Raw genomic sequence first — 19,369 nt, 5'->3', positions numbered from 1 at the left:
GATAAGAAAATAATTCAGCAAGATGCATGTTTTTCTTCTTTCATGTGATCTTTGCTCTGATTTTTTTTGTTTTGTAGATGACAGTTTGTGTCAAATAAAACATGTGCTATAATTATATATTATCACAATATATGTAAACATATAACTCTCCTACCTGAGCATCCTTCAGTTTTTTTAAGACAGTTGTCAATATACTAGGTGAACTGTTTTGTTGTTTGCGCTGGGTATGGTAAATGGACAGGTTCTTAAGCACGTCATACAACATGCCTAATTCACTCATTCATTCAAGCACTTTTTTTGCTATGCGTAAGTGCTTCTGTCTAACATTCTGACACATTCACACTCTGATGGATGCATCAGAGAGCAAGTTGTGGTTCGTCTCTTGCCCAAGGATATTTGGCATGCAGACTGGAGGGATCAAACCACCAAACTTCCCATTAGTAAATGACCTGCTCTACCTCCTTTTTTGCTCTTTTAATTTTTGCTCTGATTATTCTGATCAGCACAATGGTGCAGTGGATGGCACTGTGGCATCACAGCAAGAAGGTCCTGCGTTTGAATCCAGCAGCTGACTTGGGCCTTTCAGTGAGGAGTTTGCATGTTCTCACCTTGCTTCCGTGGGTTCTCTTTGGGTACGTCGACTTCCTCCCACAGTCCAAAGACAGGGTGAATGTAACAAGTAGAAGAAAATGATTTGACGCAAGTTCAGACTATATACACAAAAATAAACTACCAAAGTTCAAACCCATTTTCTTTTGAAAAATATCAAACATTTTAATATGTTTTCCACAATATTACATGCTGTCACTGAACAATATTTTTTTTTTACAAACATAGACAGAAGAACCACATGCAGTGTGTGTTCCCAACTAATAATAACATTATAAAACAATTCAATATGAATAGCCTGTGAGTTCACAGAGGACACCACACAAAAATGTTATCTTAAAAATGATAGTGAACACTTTAACCAAGGAAGGAAATGACTGTCTTCCTGTACAAGTGAATTCAACTGAAGTCAGTGTGTTACTGCTTTGCTCATACAAAGTGTCATTACTCACTTCCATAATATTCCATACTTTAAGGTTCAGTAAGTGGATGTGGACATAAATTCACTGATGGCTGCAAGCTGCTTCACCATTATTTTTTATTTACAAGGTTATTTTTGCCACCCCTCTGACTGTAAGTCCAAGCAATGTGAACACCACAATTTAAAGGTGCATACCAATAAAGCCATACTGAGCAAAAATCCCCCAATTCAGTCATACACATGAGCAGCTATGAAAAGAGGCCACTGATTTTATGTTTCTCTTGAGAGTTATTTCACATCACAACCACATCCTTAGCAGTAACAGGGTGAGCAGTGCACAGATATAGTGGAGTGTGCTGGGATGCCAGAAGGGGGTGCTGTTACATAGGTCTGAGCCACAACAGTGGATTCGCACCCCTGGCAGTTCTTGTTGCTGGCAGTGTCTGGATGTAGCGCAACCACTTGTCAGGACGATACCCAGGGCCGCTGCAGGGACAGAAGGGAGAGACAGTCAGTCAGTCAGTCAGTCAGTCAGATAAGAGTGATTAGCTGGTGTTTGGCTCAGCAGGAAAAAAAGCAAAAGTAAGCATTAAATACTGCAAGTGTATAATGAGGAAGACATTTAGAGATCTCCACGGGATATGCCTACACAGCTGAGAAAGAGTACATTTTGTAGTCGTGAATAAAAACATCATCACAGTTTGGAATCTGGCATATATGTGGTGTATTATTTGATAATAACTAAGAAAAGACTTATGTTCTTAAATATGCACAAATACTCCAAGATGTTTGCCCCAAAATTCTGACTATAACTAATTTAATAGCGTTACACAATTAAAATGTAAAATGTTACATTTGATGGAATCTGGTCAAGTGAAATTTACTTGACTCGTATTACATTGTCATGGTTCCTGGGTCGACGATCCAGTGCTTTGAGATTTGTGGAGTCAAGATTTATTTTGAGGATTTAAGAAGTGATTTAAGTTAGAGGTCTATATTATTTCTTCCTTTGTTTTGTTTCCCAGCACTTTTGAGTTTTGTTATGTTTCTAGTTCTGTTCCTTGGTTGATGTTAGTAGCCTACCTCTGTGTGTCTCTGTCTGGTCTCCCTCTTTACTTGTGTCAAGTTAGTCTTTCATCCCAGTTAGTCACGTCTCTGTGTTTGTTTACCTGTGTCAAGTTTGTATGTCTTTGTCTCTGTCTCATTGTTATGTTTCCTGTTTTATTTTGACAGTCCCTCGTTTTGCTTCCTCCTATCTCAGATTCAGTTCAGCTGTGTCACCTGGTGTCTCCACTTTGCCTTATTACTGCCTGTGTGTACTTAAGTGCTCCGTTTTCATCATTTCCCTATCTTGTTGTTGTCAGTCCTCTGCATTTTGGTCTGTTCCCAGCCTACCGCACAGCTACCCTTTGGCATATATTCAGTTTATACCAAGCACATTTTCCTTAAAGATTAAATATTTGAACGAATAAGCCTTTGATTCAAGATTCAAGATTCAAGGTTCTTTATTCGTCACATGCATAGTTATACAAGTATAACATGCAGTGAAATGTAACCACATGCAGTGAAATGTAACCTAAATGTAACTGAAATTTTATATATTTCAGTTTCATTTTACTCAAAGTGTTTGCTTTATCTATTTTGAAGGTGAAAAAAATTCCTTCTTGAAAGCATCAAACAAAAAATTGTAAGCTGTCAGGATTTTTGTTACTTGTAATCTGCTCAGGGACTTTATTTGGTATGAACCTCAACCACTTTGCCTTGAGGGTCCCAAAGGTTTTTTTTTTTTAGGCATTTTATATATGTTTTTAATTCAAAATGTATTGATGCATATTTTTAGTTTGCTAGTTCTTCTGATCAGCAATGCATTTTCAGCATTTCTTTCATTTCCTCACTCATCACCTTCTTGATTAGCACCAGTCAACATCTCTTAAAAGACAAACAGCAAACTAACTTCCCCAGATGGCGAAGCAGTTGTTATTTATCTAAACGCAAACAGAGTGATCACGTCGGAGATCAGTCGGGGCAGCATGAAAAGATTAACCTGGCTAATAGTCAATCTGCTGTTTATATGAAATACTTTAAATACTAAAACATGCTTCAACTAGGGGTTAACTGTCTTTGCATATGTTGAATGCTAATTAATAACAAGCATTACGGTGTCTCCTGAAAGTTGTGGCTTACAGTAAGTGAGCACTATCAAATTTTGGCAACGATGATGTTTTTTAACAGTTAAATTACCTCAGCACTCATTTTAATATCACACAATAACAATATTGGATATTTTCCTCTTCTTTATTTCTGTTATAACTCAGAGGAAGGAACACCGAACTTGTTGGGGATTAAGGGCAGATGTCTTGGGGATATGAGGATAAAGGGCACCAAAAAATCTAAGACTCTTACAGAACTTCAGGAGCATCTGTTTGATTTGCTTTGGACGGGGTCACAGGAAGATTAGCAGCCTGTCCAGCCCCAGTTTACTACCAAGACACAGCTACAAGATTCTGACAAAATGCCTGTCATACTGTGTCTGTCAGGCTGTTATCAGAGCTTGTCTGAGCTTGCTGTTTCTCTGAGCCAATGGAAAAAGGTGCCTCATCAGGCTTTTGGGTAGGAGAGGTTTCTTCAGATGTCAAGCAAAAAACAAAAAATCAAAAACGGAACAAAACAAAAAAGGTCTGAATTGCCCACACTTCTACGAATGTATCCATTTTACCATCAACACCCAGTTTGCCTTAACATGAAACAATGAATGAGTTACAATTTGGTCAGCAAAGCACACTACAGCAGAGTTATGTAACTATCCTCTGCGCTGGGACAAGTCAAATATTCACATCAGTGAACAAAGAACATTTACATGAAAGTATGATTAAAAACGATTACGCCAATGTCCAGCGGTACGCCAGAGTCAATTCGTCATGATTTTATAATCTGCTACCCCATAAATATTCTCCAAAGAAATATCACGCACAAGCGCATTAACTCACTGTGTTAAAGGATAAAGAGAAAAGGAAGATAATCATTAAGCACTCACTGCTCTCTGTCTTGATGCAGAAACGATGTTTGAAGCCTTTGTGAGAGTGGGGGCAGGTGATGACCTCTGGGTTGGAGCAGCCCACGTCAACATACCTCTGGCCCTGGATGATGTTACAGCCATAGCACTGCAGACTATGGACTGCAAGGAAAGCATAGAACAATAAATACAGTGTTTGAGTGCTTTACTAGTACTGAGATCATGGGGAAAATGTACTGATAGAAGAGCTATTATTATGGAATTAAATTGCTTAGATGATGGAAGAGCGTATTAGTCTTATCAGCTCACACATATTGTGTGTGTGGCATCCAGAGAACCCAGTGTTTTTACTGGTAGACCTACTTAGCACCATCACCATATGCTCTTATTGTTGTTTTTGTGGTTTCAAAATGTCACTTATATATAAAAAGGAAGATGTGAATAGATTTGAAAATAATATGCTTATCTGTCTAAATTATACTCCTGTACTGTACTGTGTGGAAAACAGTACAGAAGTGGAAGAAAGGTGGACAGTATTACTTTTCATGGTAGTTACATGCATTTGTCAACCCTTTGATTATCATAACACAGTTTCATCCCTGAGAGAATTCAGATTTATGAATGTCTGACACATTTAACTTTGCTCTTGGTGCATGACGTCATTGGATTTCTTGGCTTCCTGTTGTTTACTAATCTATTATAAACTAAGTCCGCTGAGTTGGTTTGAATATTAGCTAAACATAACTGCCAGGCCTTTTTATTTTAAAGGCTGTTCGATCCTGAATGCATAAACCACCTTCAGTGTTAGCAGTGGTGATATTTTTACTTTAACTAGCATCCAAATCTACACAAGTGACATCTTCACTGACTCTGATTTGTATGTTCTATCTTTCACCTTCACTACAGAGTCCAATCCCCACTCTCCTACCTCCCTCGCTTCCCCCCCTTCCTGACACCATGACACCCCCCTCCTCCAATCCCTCTCTCAGCAGCAAGACATCTCCCCCCCTCCCCTCCTCCCAAACATCTCCCAGTGTCACAGTGGATCAGGTCAGGAGACAACTGAGGAAGCTTCGCCCCAGAAAGGCAGCAGGCCCAGACAAGGTGTGTCCTAGGATGCTAAAGGCGTGTGCTGCTGAACTTGGGGAGCCGCTACAACGAGTCTTCAACCTCAGTCTGCGACTGGGGAGAGTGCCCGCCTTATGGAAGACATCCTGCATCGTCCCAGTCCCCAAAAAGAACCGGCCCAATGAGCTGAATGACTTCCGACCGGTGGCACTGACGTCACATCTTATGAAGACTCTAGAGCGGCTCTTCCTCAACTTCCTCCGACCACAGGTACAACATGCCCAGGACCCACTACAGTTTGCATACAAGGCGGGTGTCGGAGTGGAGGATGCCATCCTGTACCTCCTACACAGAGCCCACTCACACCTGGATGGGGGAAAAGGCACGGTCAGGATCCTGTTTCTTGACTTTTCCAGTGCCTTTAATACCATCCGGCCCTGTATGCTTCAAGAAAAACTGAACAGGATGGAGGTGGACCCCTGCCTGGTGGCTTGGATCTCCGACTACCTCACCGACAGACCACAGTACGTCAGGCTGAAGGACATCACGTCTGACACAGTGGTCAGCAGCACAGGAGCACCACAGGGAACTGTGCTGTCCCCTCTTCTCTTCACCCTGTACACCTCTGACTTCTGCTACAACTCTGAATTATGCCACATTCAGAAGTTTGCAGACGACACAGCCATCATGGGGTGTATCTGGGATGATCAGGAAGAGGAGTACAGAAGTCTGGTGAGGAACTTTGTCGCATGGAGTCACACAAACCACCTGCAACTCAACACCTCAAAGACTAAGGAACTGGTTGTGGACTTCGGGAGGTCTAGAGCAGGTCCACTGCCGGTTCAGATAGAGGGGGAGGAGGTGGAGGTGGTCAACAAGTACAAGTACCTCGGGCTGTGGGTGGACAATAAACTGGACTGGTCATGCAACACAGAGCACCTGTATAAAAAAGCCCAAAGCCGACTGTACTTCCTCAGGAGGCTGAGGTCTTTTAACATCTGCAGGAAGCTCCTGAGGATGTTTTACCAGTCGGTGGTTGCTGGAGTACTTTTCTATGCTGTGGTGTGCTGGGGGAGCAGCACAGCAAAGAAGGACTCATCCAGGCTGGAGAAACTGATCAGGAGGGCTAGCTCTGTGGTCGGCATGAAGCTGGACACTCTGGTGACAGTGGCAGAGAAAAGGACATTAAAGAAACTGATGGACATTATGGACAATGCTGGGCATCCTCTGCACACGGCCATTAACAACCAGAAGAGTCTGTTCAGTGACAGGTTGCTTCTCCCAAAGACAAGAACTAACAGACTTAAAAACTCCTTTGTCCCACACGCCATCAGACTGTTTAACTCCTCTCTGGAGGGGAGAGGGAGGGGAAACAGGAGGACAAAGGAGGGGGGAACAACTAAGCTGTAGTGCCTCTTCACCTCACTGTGCAATACCTTTTGTGCAATACTTTTGTAAATAGTCAACGGTGCAATAGACTCAATACTTGAAATGTGCAATTCACTTGTATTTTTATTTTTATTCCTATTTATTCTATTTATCCCCTTCGTATATTTTATTTATATTGTCTCTGTATTTATATATATATATATGTGTGTGTGTGTGTGTGTGTGTGTGTGTGTGTGTATTATATATATATATATATATATATATATATATATATATATATATATATATATATATATAATATTCTGTAACTCTGTAACTTCTGTCGGTGCTGTGCTTTTTTGGAAATCGAATTTCCCAGAGGAACCCACCCGAGGGATTAATAAAGTTCTATCTAATCTAATCTAATCTAATCTAATGATGCATTTGCATTCATTTAAACTGAAAATGAGCAAAATTTAAACCAATTCTTCACTTCAAGCACTAGCTAACGTGTTATTTCATGAGATGCATGCGACCAAGATTCCTACGTAACGCTTGTGATCTCTTAGTCAAGTTTACCATTCAACTGACTAAAAGTAGTGGAAGTTATAACAAAGAAGGCATGGGGTAAAAACATGGCATGGGGTAAAACAACATTAGGTTGTGCTATTTATTTTTCATTTTTAACTGACACATAAGAATGAGAGATTTATCAGTAAACATAATCAGCTTTCAGAATGAGTTCACATACTAAAGGGTGGAGCTGGTGGGTGGGGCTCACTGAAGTGTAACAAATAGCAAGGCCCTTTAGTTTGACACACACAGAAGTTACATCCAGTAACCTTTTGTGGGAACATTTCTCCACAGTTGTTGCTCCCACACTGAGACATTTTAATAATTAATTGTACTTTATCCATGATTAATAAGAAATTATTTTTTACAGCTATTGCAGTTTTTTTTTTTAATCAACTGAGGGTTATATAAAAAATGCTCTGGCCCCACCACCACTTATGTTACTAAAAGAGAAGCTGCCACTGATTTTATCGAGCTTGTCCAGGATTCTGCTGCAAGGATATTAATGAAAATCAATAACAGGGAGCACATCAGTCCAGTCATAGCAAAGCCACACTGACTCCCAGTATCCTATGGAGCTGATTTTAGAATACTCGTACTTGTATGTAAAATCTTTAATGGTCTTGGATCATCTTACATGTCTGACACTTTATGTCCCAACTTGCCCTCCTAGATCCTCCTCTGTTAAATTGTTAGGTATCCAACTCTTCAAAGAGAAAAGTTTAAGCCCTAAACTCTTGATCAGCCTACCTCAAAATACAGGGAGTGCAGAATTATTAGGCAAGTAGTATTTTTGAGGAATAATGTTATTATTGAACAACAACCATGTTCTCAATGAACCCAAAAAACTCATTAATATCAAAGCTGAATGTTTCTGGAAGTAGTTTTTAGTTTGTTTTTACTTTTAGCTATTTTAGGGGGATATCTGTGTGTGCAGGTGACTATTACTGTGCATAATTATTAGGCAACTTAACAAAAAACAAATATATACCCATTTCAATTATTTATTTTTACCAGTGAAACCAATATAACATCTCCACATTCACAAATATACATTTCTGACATTCAAAAACAAAACAAAAACAAATCAGCGACCAATATAGCCACCTTTCTTTGCAAGGACACTCAAAAGCCTGCCATCCATGGATTCTGTAAGTGTTTTGATCTGTTCACCATCAACATTGCGTGCAGCAGCAACCACAGCCTCCCAGACACTGTTCAGAGAGGTGTACTGTTTTCCCTCCTTGCAAATCTCACATTTGATGATGGACCACAGGTTCTCAATGGGGTTCAGATCAGGTGAACAAGGAGGCCATGTCATTAGTTTTTCTTCTTTTATACCCTTTCTTGCCAGCCACGCTGTGGAGTACTTGGACGCGTGTGATGGAGCATTGTCCTGCATGAAAATCATGTTTTTCTTGAATGATGCAGACTTCTTCCTGTACCACTGCTTGAAGAAGGTGTCTTCCAGAAACTGGCAGTAGGACTGGGAGTTGAGCTTGACTCCATCCTCAACCCGAAAAGGCCCCACAAGCTCATCTTTGATGATACCAGCCCAAACCAGTACTCCACCTCCACCTTGCTGGCGTCTGAGTCGGACTGGAGCTCTCTGCCCTTTACCAATCCAGCCACGGGCCCATCCATCTGGCCCATCAAGACTCACTCTCATTTCATCAGTCCATAAAACCTTAGAAAAACCAGTCTTGAGATATTTCTATGCCCAGTCTTGACGTTTCAGCTTGTGTGTCTTGTTCAGTGGTGGTCGTCTTTCAGCCTTTCTTACCTTGGCCATGTCTCTGAGTATTGCACACCTTGTGCTTTTGGGCACTCCAGTGATGTTGCAGCTCTGAAATATGGCCAAACTGGTGGCAAGTGGCATCTTGGCAGCTGCACGCTTGGCTTTTCTCAGTTCATGGGCAGTTATTTTGCGCCTTGGTTTTTCCACACGCTTCTTGCGACCCTGTTGACTATTTTGAATGAAACGCTTGATTGTTCGATGATCACGCTTCAGAAGCTTTGCAATTTTGAGACTGCTGCATCCCTCTGCAAGATATCTCACTATTTTTGACTTTTCTGAGCCTGTCTAGTCCTTCTTTTGACCCATTTTGCCAAAGGAAAGGACGTTGCCTAATAATTATGCACACCTGATATAGGGTGTTGATGTCATTAGACCACACCCCTTCTCATTACAGAGATGCACATCACCTAATATGCTTAATTGGTAGTAGGCTTTCGAGCCTATACAGCTTGGAGTAAGACAACATACATGAAGAGGATGATGTGGACAAAATACTCATTTGCCTAATAATTCTGCACTCCCTGTATTAGGGAGACAAACTCTGGATATTTTCAAGAAAATCTTCTAAACACACCTTTTTAAATCTGGCATTTAACAACAGCTTCCTCTTAATAATAATACCACTCCACAGCCATGCCTTCAGTAATCTGGCAGATACAGAGTTTTTTTTCCTCTCCACAGTTTTCATATCTTATTGGCCCTTTACTTCCAAGTTTGAATCTTTTTCACATTTCTCTGTTTTATGGGATTTCATGTATTATTTATTTTTTATATATGGACTGTTTAAATAATAGTGTGTGTGTGTGTGTGTGTGTCTGTGGGTTGGGGGCATGTTTATATTTATGACGGGTTGTTTATTTGTTAAAATGTCTTTTTTAATATTTAGACAGAGCCACCTATTTTTCTTGCATGTTTTTTATGCCTGTGAAGCCCTTTGGATTTCCATGTGTAATATTGGGCCATACAAATACATTTCAGTTGAACTGATTGCAATAGAGTGGAATTTATAGAAGTATTTCTTTGAATAAATAAAGCTCCTCAACCAATTCTTTCATCTTTAACGTCCTCCCTTTCCCGTGTAATTGTCTCTCATCAGAAATGCCTAACTCTTCTAAGAAAGTGAGGCTAAGCCTAACCAGAACAAATCCACCAGAGCTTAAAGGGATTGCCCATGAATTCAGACCCCTCACATACCTGCGCCTGACCTCCCAAATCCTGTACACACAAGATGGAAGATCAGCTTTGGCTGAAACCAATCCTCTCTCTTTATCTGTGCAGCCCTGTGGACTCAGAGTGGGCAGAGAGCGGACGCCAGCCTCTTGCTGCCCTGTGCCGTTAAATAGCCCACCAAAAGCTCTCATGGAGCTTTCAGGAGTAAACTAATCCCAGGCAAATGCTCTTACAAAAATCACTTTAGAAATCTGCTGGAATCAATGTAAAGCCTCGCAGGGACACAGAGCATGTGCCAGTCTGTAGGGGATGTGTCATATTCCCCTGTTGGTGGTAGTGAAAGCTCACATAAATACTGCAGTATTTCATTAGAGTGAAGTAATGGCTGTGGAAATGAAAGCAATGAAATAGTCATTTACATCTGGCAAATAACCTGATTTAACTGTCCAATGTGCTGAGATGTTACACACAGCTCTCATGAAACATTAAAAAGCTGCCCTATATGAGCATTTGTCAGCATAATGAGGCCATATTAGAACGACATTCAGCTCCCACGATACGGTGCAGTTTATTATATGAGTATACACACGCTCCTCTCCCAGTATGCATTGCAAATGCTGATTAACTCTGAATCTTTTGTGACCCGAATCCAATTTTATTCATTCATTAGTTTCAAGCACATGCAAGCACCACATTTGTTATCTGTCATCATGTAAAAACTCAGCCATGTTGTTGCCATAGTATTACTATGAGCTTCATGGATTTTATATAAGAATTAGTTTAATAAGAAAGAGACACAGGGATTAAAAGCAGTAGAGACTATTGCCTCTCTGTCTCATTATGTGGAGTTGTTTTTTTTCCCTTTCTCAGCAGCTCTGAGATAAAGGAGTGCTCAAAATGATCTTTTAATGCACTTTAAACACATTAAAAAGAACTAAGTGAAGGATGATGGCTATAGTCAAGCATTATAATACACAATAGGTGATAAATGGTGTGCTTTTGTGGTTTTATATTCCAGAAATGCTATCATTTATAAGTGGAAGTGTGCATATGCAGTTGTTTTGACATATCTGTGCATTTCACGGATGCCAATATTGATAAACAACAACTCAATAATCTGCACAGGAGGTGAATTCAACCCTGCGTCTGAAGTTGATAGCGGCATATGTCTTACTTGGATAAAACAAAGCAAAACGATGTCTCAGAGCGCTACACTTTCTGTTTGCCTGGCAGTCACTGACACAAAGGTTCTTGCCAAACTGAGTCAGGTCAATTGCTATTGCTCTACAGGGAAATTCATTTAGCCTTTTATGGATGTTACCTATTGTTTGGAGGCATAGATTTTAACTCCCAGGTCAATTACGAGCAGAACAAATTTATATTAACTGGAATCAGCTCGAAACACACTTGTTCACCATATTAATGTGATGTGCTCTGCTTTCGGTCTAAATTTTGATCGAGCTGTTTGTTTTATTATTATTGCTGTTTGTGTTATTTTAATGTTTTGCAGATGCATAAAATTAATATTAACAATACTTTTGCTGTATTTATTAAATCCTGCAGTATATATAGAGGATTTTTTCTATCACTGGCAATCATGTCTTTGATTACTTTGAATGGAAAAGACTGTTTTAAGTGAAGATTATTGTATCTGGGCTATTACTAGGACTTAGGGCATGCCCCCCCCCCCCCCCCCCAACCACACACACACACACACACACAAACACACACCTCCACCCCCACCTCTATCTCAACCCACAGGCACAAACACACATTGCTCATTTGGTCCTTTTCTCTAAAAGACCCACAACACATATTTTCATACCAAAGAATACATCCTACCTACCTCGTGCAAAGCAGAGTGTCCAAACCAATATAAATCCAAACCCATACACCAGCCAGGTATGTAAAGTCATGGATGCAGCACAGTAGTGACAGTCAGTGGTCTGCGCTGAAGGACAGGTAGGCACAGATTTTCCCTGCTCTCATCTAATACTCCACCAAACCAGGCACAAAGAGAAATCTAGCAAAGATCCCACTTTCCAAACACGGAGCAGCCCAGCTGTCTCTCTCCACCCCTGCCTCAGCGAAGCTCGCGCAGCGTGTGAGCGAACTGCCAGTGAGAGTCCAGTGAGAAAGGGAGCCAACCATCCAGGGAGTCAAGTCAGCTCAGCAGCCAGTCAGGCAAAGAGACGAAGGAGAGGAAGATGATTGAATGAATTAGCTAGACAGACCAGTGCCTCCCTCAGCGAGTGCCTCGTGTCCTGAGAAGCAGGAGCTGGCAAAAGTTTGAGCACAAAACAGAAAAAAACATCTCATCTCTCTTGTCAGCTCCTGAAGAAAACAAATGAGAACACAGATGAACAGTGAAGCAACGAGTGTGCTCCTTTTCCAGTTGGGTCAAGCACATCAGTCAGGATTAATTCCTGATTGATAATCCATTGCTCCTAATAATAGCTCTATCACAATGTGTTAAAAGCCCAGCAGCTAAATGGGATGGCACGCAGGGGTCCTGGGTTGATGTGTGTCTAAGTGTGCATGTGTGTGTCTCTCAGAGAGGGAACAATGCCAGAGGACTTGCAAACACACTTTCCCAATTGGGCAGGTTATCTGAGCTTGGTGTATCACTGCACTTGCACACTGTGGAGAAAATTCTATCTAATCAAGAATTAAAGACTAAATCCTTTCTTAGAGACTGTAATACCAGCGGATAAGGCAGGCTTTGTGGTAAGCCCTCATTCCCTCCCCACCCAAAGCTACATATGGTCTGGCCTGATAGATGGCTGCCAATGATTGCTATCATTCATATTAAGACATATTGACAGGGTCAAAACCAGATTTTGCCACATATGTTTGTATGTTTTCAACACAGATGAATGCAGATACGGAATAATTTCATTAGAGAGCATATTTAGAAATTAAATAGATAATCATATCCTGCAGTTCTTCTCTTTTGTTTTGTGTTACACTTGCGCGCACGTGCCTGTTGTTATTAGTGCAGCAGCGTGTCAGTTGTCTCACTTTTTTGTGTTTTTATCCATGAGTCATTGTTTGTGAGAGTGTGAGAGAACGACAAACAGAGCAAGGACAAAAGAAGTGAAAGCAGTGTCTTAGTGAGGTAGAAAGGTTTATGTGGACAGTTGTTGTGGGCCTAAGGAGAATATATCCATGTGGGGAGAGAATACACATTATTCAGCTAACTGTGGAAGTAATACTGCCCATGCTTGCACACATGGAAACACAGCTCAGCGTGCCACAGTTCTGATTCGTCATGGTCAGGGCTGATGAATCTGTAATGTGAAATTTTCTTCCACGTCTTACCAAAGCAAATAAAAGAGCAGTGCTTGTGAAAGTCCCCATGCTGATGTGCACATGCCGTTTTAGTCACAACCTTTTTCTTCTCTCACCATCTCACAGCTCTTATTCATTTACATTCTGCTGAGCTGCTTGAGTCTTTGAGTGATAAAGCCATGAAAAAGAGAGTGAGAGAAGGATCGACTCCAAGGGGGGAAGAGGAGGTCCAGCAGTACAATGATGAAAGTAAGTCTTTCCCAAGCCGCTTCTGATACACAATAGCCGCTTAAAATACCCTTGAAGTCCCTGCCGGTGGCTAGTTTAGAGTGACAGTGACAAGAATAGGGAAGGCTACATGGCTTTAAATTCTTGATGAAATTGCAATTAAGACACCAGAGGAAGAACTGAGCCCGAGGCTGTGCAAGCAGCAACTTAAACACACATTGTGGAGGAGATGAAACTGAAAATGCCCATTAAGTCCTAACCACAGCCTTGTGGGTTCTCTGCTGTGTTAATGAGCAGTAATCCAGTGTTTGATCACATTGCTTCACAACATGTAAGGACACTCTGGGGGAGCTTATGCAGAGCAAAATCAAAACAAAAACTTTAGAAGCTGCATGAGAAGCAGTGAGGTCTGAGGTCGTCTCAGGAACCACCAGTTTGCCTGGTTGTAGAAATACTCGCAGGTCTCTTTTACTCCCCTTTAGGGAGCGTTTTTGCACATTTGTCACATGTCTTAAGATTATTGGTTTAATGCTGGCACAAGCTGTAAGATTAACCATGGGAGCCCAGAAGGGGAAGCTGCCTTTTAGTACCCACAATACATATGTAATTGAAAGTTTGACCAAATGTACATACCTCTGCAGTTTTACACTGAAGGCAGTGAAAAGCCGGATTCTCCTTATACAGCAAAGGAGATCTCTAAGAAAAAGGCTTAGAATCAGCTCGAGGTACGTAAGCGCTTCTGCGTTTTGATTTATTGCTCTGAAACAGCTCACATCGTTCTTATGGATTTATGTGCATTTCCTCTTGAGTCCTTGCAGTTACAATGAAACATTTTCCCTGTTTCTCATGAAATAGTACTTCATGCATGTGCTGTAATGTATAAAAAGCATGCTTCCAAAAGTTGCAGAATTAAAAGGTATATCTAAATAAAAAAGTTTGCAGAGACAAAATATCAGAGGTTTGGATTTGAAAGTTGACACAGGGGCATGTTTACCACCACGTTGCATCACTTCTTCTTTTACCAGCGTTTGAGAAGTGAGGAGGCCAATTACTGTATTTTCTAAAATGTTTTTCCCCACATTTATTCATGAGGTAAGATTTCAGCTGCTAAGAGTTCAGGGCTTCCTGTGTCAACTTCGCTGTGTCAGAATAAATCAGATGTTCTGAATGGTCAGCAGGCAGCTCAGTTTAGCAGCTAGAATCCTTAAAGACATTTTGGAATAAGCAATGACTTCATGTTCTCTAAGGCACCTTCATAGCATTCCAGACACTGGTTTACACTGTGCTCTGGTAATAAGCCAGACAATCCTTCTCCCATTTGGCTCAGTGGATGCCACATCCCCATTTCTAATTTCTTTTTAAATTTCTTGATCTGTTAGACCGCCGAACCCTTTTCCATTTTCCCTCAGTCCTTAAATGAGCAGCATTTCCGGATCTTGCTTGTATTTGTTTTTTGTATTCTTTGTCGCATGGTAACCTAATGGTTTTCAGAAGTGCTTCTGAGCAGTGAATTACACCACAGAGTCAGTCTGCTTTTCTAAATCCCCAAAACGCCAAATCCCAAATTCTCAACATCCTAAACTTTTTTTTTCTTAATTGTCACTGATTTGGCATCAGTTTCCAACCTAGACACATTTCCCAGGCCCCACTGAGAATTTTTACTAAACTCTAAAGACATTAACAGTCACCAGAACACATTCTTCACAGTGATTCACCACCGGAGGCAGATGTTAAAACACGTTTCCAGAAAATGAAATCATCAAAACTCTCAACACAATCGGAAAAGAGTTCACCACTTTGTCAAAACTCCACACTTCTCTTGCAAAATGAAACACAGCACTTAAAACCACGCTCTCTCATCTGAAAAACAACTCCTTCCACTAAAACATTCTATGTACACACAGTACTACATCACCTATTTTAAGTAGTAAATAGCAAAACTAATCATTTCTCTTACATAATGCATTGGCAATATGAGAAATACTATAAAGAAAAACCAGTGTGCAGATGCAAAAGGTAACAAAGGCACTACAAAAAAAAGTAAATTTGCCTTCTGCTCTCTGGGGGGCCTCCTCTTAACCTTCCCCTGTGTTCTTGCTGCACCATCGTCTTGCCTAACGCCTGTACAAGTCAGTTGAAGTTACTTGAGGGCTGTTTCATACTCTGATGCAGGATTAAATTGTTATTCCAGTTGAGTTATCAATACAAAGTGTGCTAAATGCTTAAATGATGCAATTTGTGTTGAGAGATTTCCAAAACTGTGATTTCAAATTACATTTAAATGAGCCAGATGGAACTGTGCTCAGAGTTTAGCAGTTTGGAGTCACGTTGTTGACACACAAGCTTCATGATATTAGAAATGTCTGCAAATTTCTATTTTTTTGGGTTAAATAATGAGGAAAACTGTAAACACAGCATGAGACGTATAGTTAGTCCTATGAGCTATATCGTACACGTAAAGCATAAACGCTTATCATATCGTTTGTTCTTTGTTTTAGTTTCTTTTGTGAATAAAACAAGTAGGACACATTGAATAACCTACCTCAGTAGAGATCCTCTGTTGCTGCCATAATCTTGGCTATTTACTGTATAGTCATGTTGCAGGAGATCCAGGAAGACGGGGGGGTTGCGTTCAATCCCTGTGTGCTACATATTTGGCAACTTGTGTAGAATTGCAAGACAGCCTCAGGAGGCTGGAAAAACCCTCCCATACAATTTTCTGATGTAGCATGTAATGAAGCCTCAGTAGAGTCATTACTTTGTGTCTTGTGCATGATGGCGCTGTATGGTTTCAAGCATAAATAAAACTGTTTTGATCCGATTGTGAGATACTGCCACAAGAGAACGAAGTTTAGTGAGAGTTCTGAGAAAAGAGTGAGCGCTTCCAAGAACTGTAATGCAAACACAAGCTTAGTTTTGGGCCTTGATCCTTGCATAAAGAGCTTTCTCTCTGGATTCCCTGAATCTTTTAATAATATTACAGTAGATGATGACATGACTAAATTCTTTGCAATCCTACGTTCAGAAAAGTCATTCTTAAATTGGTGAACCTTTTATCTTCTCTGTCTTTTACAAAGTGGCGAGCCCATGCCCATTTTTACATCTGATAGGATCAGTTTCTCCGACACGCTTTTTTAAAAACACCTAACCTAACCTAAAGAGCTTTTTATTACGTGAATACACAGCATTCCATACTTCTGAAAACATGCTGCTAGTGACAAATTCAAAGTTAAGACATATTATTAAAAAACAGGACAAATATAAAAGTTCCATTTCAACATTTCAATGTGTCTGTGTTTTATTTTCAGTTGAATTTGATCAAATACCACAAAACATTTCAACAGTCAAAATCACCTATTGAGAGTTGGCCTCAGAGGTTACAACGTCGATCATGATGGGTTAAGTCGGGGTCCAGAGAAATCACCAGGTTAACATACTTGTAAGTCTACTTGAGCATGTGAGTGCTGCTCCTCTGAGCGTCTTATCAGCCTGTGGCACTAAGCGTGGCAGGGTCCAGTCAGTGGCCAGATATTTTGTGCATGGCTGCTCTGTCTTCTTGCCCAGGAGCTTGGGGGGGTGGGGGTGGCAGTTAAAGCCCAGGGGCCTCTCACCATCTGCTGCTCTCACTAGGGGTGGGACAATTACACTCACTGTGCAGAACATCCTCTCTGCTCGGGCTCTGAGACTTTTATCTACCTCACCAGGTTATTCACATCAGCATGATTCACTCTGCCTGTTGGCATATTGAGCAGAACGTATAAATAAGGACTACAGAGTTAAATAAATATACAACTTAAATAGACGTCCAAATGTTTCAGGCGTTCTTCATATTTTCCAAACTGCTGTACTTGACTGATTTTAAAATTATGGAATTGTAAGTTTTCTTTAAGGGCTGAAAGAGTTTGCTGTAATAATAATAATAATAATATAAAAAATGCATCTTTTTAGGTCATCACTCAGTGTAATTCTTGCATTTGACAACTTGGATAGAATTTTCTTTCATGAAACAAAAATCCAAAGCAGATATTTCCTCCCATACGGCCATTTAAAACTATCTGAGGAGCTGTTATCAGATTTCCGAGATTAATGTGCCCCTTGGATGTACAGCGTCTGGCATGAAAAATCAAACCAGTGTTTGAAGGCTTGCTGCAGGGATTTGAACGCCTGATATGCTACAGTGCATCAGTTGCAACACTAATTGGATGTTTGGACTATTTTTAAAAGGTCCACTGAACCCACGGCCAGCTTTTTGAAGAGTGCTGTGATAAATTATTGAGTCGACACAGATATGGAAGAATATTTCACTTCTACCCCCATTTAAAAGCTAAGCTTTACGAACCATAAGCTCAATAATCTCTTAATTTAAACATTCCCCTCAATCTCCAAGGCTTAGAGGCAGCATCTGCCACATACAGAAACATCTTTAGAAAAATCCAACCTGACACATGTTGACATCTGTTTCCCTAATGACTTTCATTCAGCGTTCACTCGCTCACAGACTGAATGGCAGACTAGTGTATTTGTGCACTCACTAAAACACACACTGCAGAGTTTTTAGAGGTTTTAGCTTCTATGCAAGTCTCCTACAACCAAAAATACATTTGCATTTTAAAGATCTTATGATCACACTTAGAGAAAGATGGGTTGTTCTGCAGCCACGTCCCAAATTGGAAAATTAAAACATGCTACTGTAGCTTTGTTTTTTTCCCCTCTGTAGCCCAAGATGCACATCAACAAAAACATTAAAAGCCCTGCCTGATGAATAATAAATAACCCCAGAAAAGAAACTGCCAGAGTCACATGATGTGGAGATGAAGGAGTTATTCAGGAGGGCTCTGCAAAGTAGGAAAACTGAGAGTTAAGATACTGCCAAGAGCTTTGGAGGCTGACCCGAAGGCATGCTGATGCCAAAATCCCGGTTTTATTTGAATGCTTAGTTGAAACCACCACAACTTTCCCGCTGCTGCCAGCTTCATATCTTAATCCCCCCAGGCTTTATCACTTAAATCACCCATAAGGACAAAAGCGGAATCCTATCCTGGCGACTCGCTGCACCTATTGCCTGTGTGTAAGCCCTCTCAGCTCCCTGAACAGATTTGGGTGCAGGCCACCAAAGTCAGGCTATGTCTGTGTGTGTGGAGGGGGAATATGAATGGCATTAGCTCCAGGCTGTTGCCATGGTGTTGACTTATTTACTGTACGTCAGCCCACTGACTTCAAGCAGCACATTACATATTTTTTTTTGGCTGTCAGTGTCAGTGTTATCATCCAAAGGACACATTTCCACTGGGTGATTTAAAAAATTCAACTGTGGCTGGCTGTGAACAAGTGAAGTTTATGAGCAGGGGCACAATGTGCTCTGAGCTGGAGATACACCTACCCAACAGAAAACGCGTTGTTAGTTTTAATTCATGATATACTTATAATAAAAAGAGTTCCCTTGAGAGGGAAACAAAAAAGTAGTTCATCAAAAAGGTGTGAAAAAGCACAAGGGAGTGATTGTGAACGGACAGCACGGCTACACCATGACAGTTGGGGGGTGGGGAGGTGATATCTTGGGCAGCTGTTTTCTTGAGCAACACGACGACTTGCATTTTAATGAAACCACAAAGGACATTTTATTTTGTGCAAAAATCAATACATGGATGAGTGGATTACAAGAGACTACCAGAGGCAAATATTGCCAAAATGTCTTATGTGAAACCATTTTAGCATAAAATGAAATAAGACCACAAGACAAAAAATAAAAAAAGCTCAGATTTGATCCTAATATTTGATCCCTTCATTTATCCGGTTGTGTAAGATTTGAATTTGAATTTCAAAGATTTGT

The 19,369-nt window shown here is 40.6% G+C and overlaps 1 protein-coding gene across 2 annotated transcripts; it reads right to left on the bottom strand.

The window, feature by feature from the left end:
- Nucleotides 1–811: 811 nt before the first annotated feature.
- On the bottom strand, nt 812–12,335 carry LOC308392494 (uncharacterized protein). Of its 2 annotated transcripts, none has more exons than XM_080875564.1 (3): nt 11,863–12,335; nt 4,065–4,205; nt 812–1,516 (listed from the first exon to the last, which is right to left on the bottom strand). In XM_080875564.1, exons 1-3 carry the CDS (start codon nt 11,909–11,911, stop codon nt 1,329–1,331), a joined length of 378 nt encoding a protein of 125 aa, XP_080731690.1. In that variant the 5' UTR covers nt 11,912–12,335; the 3' UTR covers nt 812–1,328. The 2 variants fall into 2 exon arrangements, with proteins under 2 accessions (XP_080731690.1, XP_080731689.1); XM_080875563.1 differs by having other exon boundaries at nt 11,867–12,335.
- Nucleotides 12,336–19,369: the final 7,034 nt, after the last annotated feature.

Source organism: Rhamphochromis sp. 'chilingali', assembly GCF_963969265.1.
Source record: "Rhamphochromis sp. 'chilingali' genome assembly, chromosome: 2".
Classification (NCBI taxonomy): Eukaryota; Metazoa; Chordata; class Actinopteri; order Cichliformes; family Cichlidae; genus Rhamphochromis; species Rhamphochromis sp. 'chilingali'.
The sequence above is the reverse complement of the archived record's forward strand: the minus strand, read 5'-3'. Positions and strand labels throughout refer to the sequence as shown.

Excerpts from the sequence above, each read along its gene's own strand:
- LOC308392494 (XM_080875563.1), bottom strand. The coding sequence starts at position 11,936 with ATGACTTTACATACCTGGCTGGTGTATGGGTTTGGATTTATATTGGTT. Across the intron at positions 4,206-11,866 it reads GACACTCTGCTTTGCACGAG|TCCATAGTCTGCAGTGCTAT; the intron begins GTAGGTAGGATG and ends CTTTCCTTGCAG. Across the intron at positions 1,517-4,064 it reads CTGCATCAAGACAGAGAGCA|CGGCCCTGGGTATCGTCCTG; the intron begins GTGAGTGCTTAA and ends CTGTCCCTGCAG.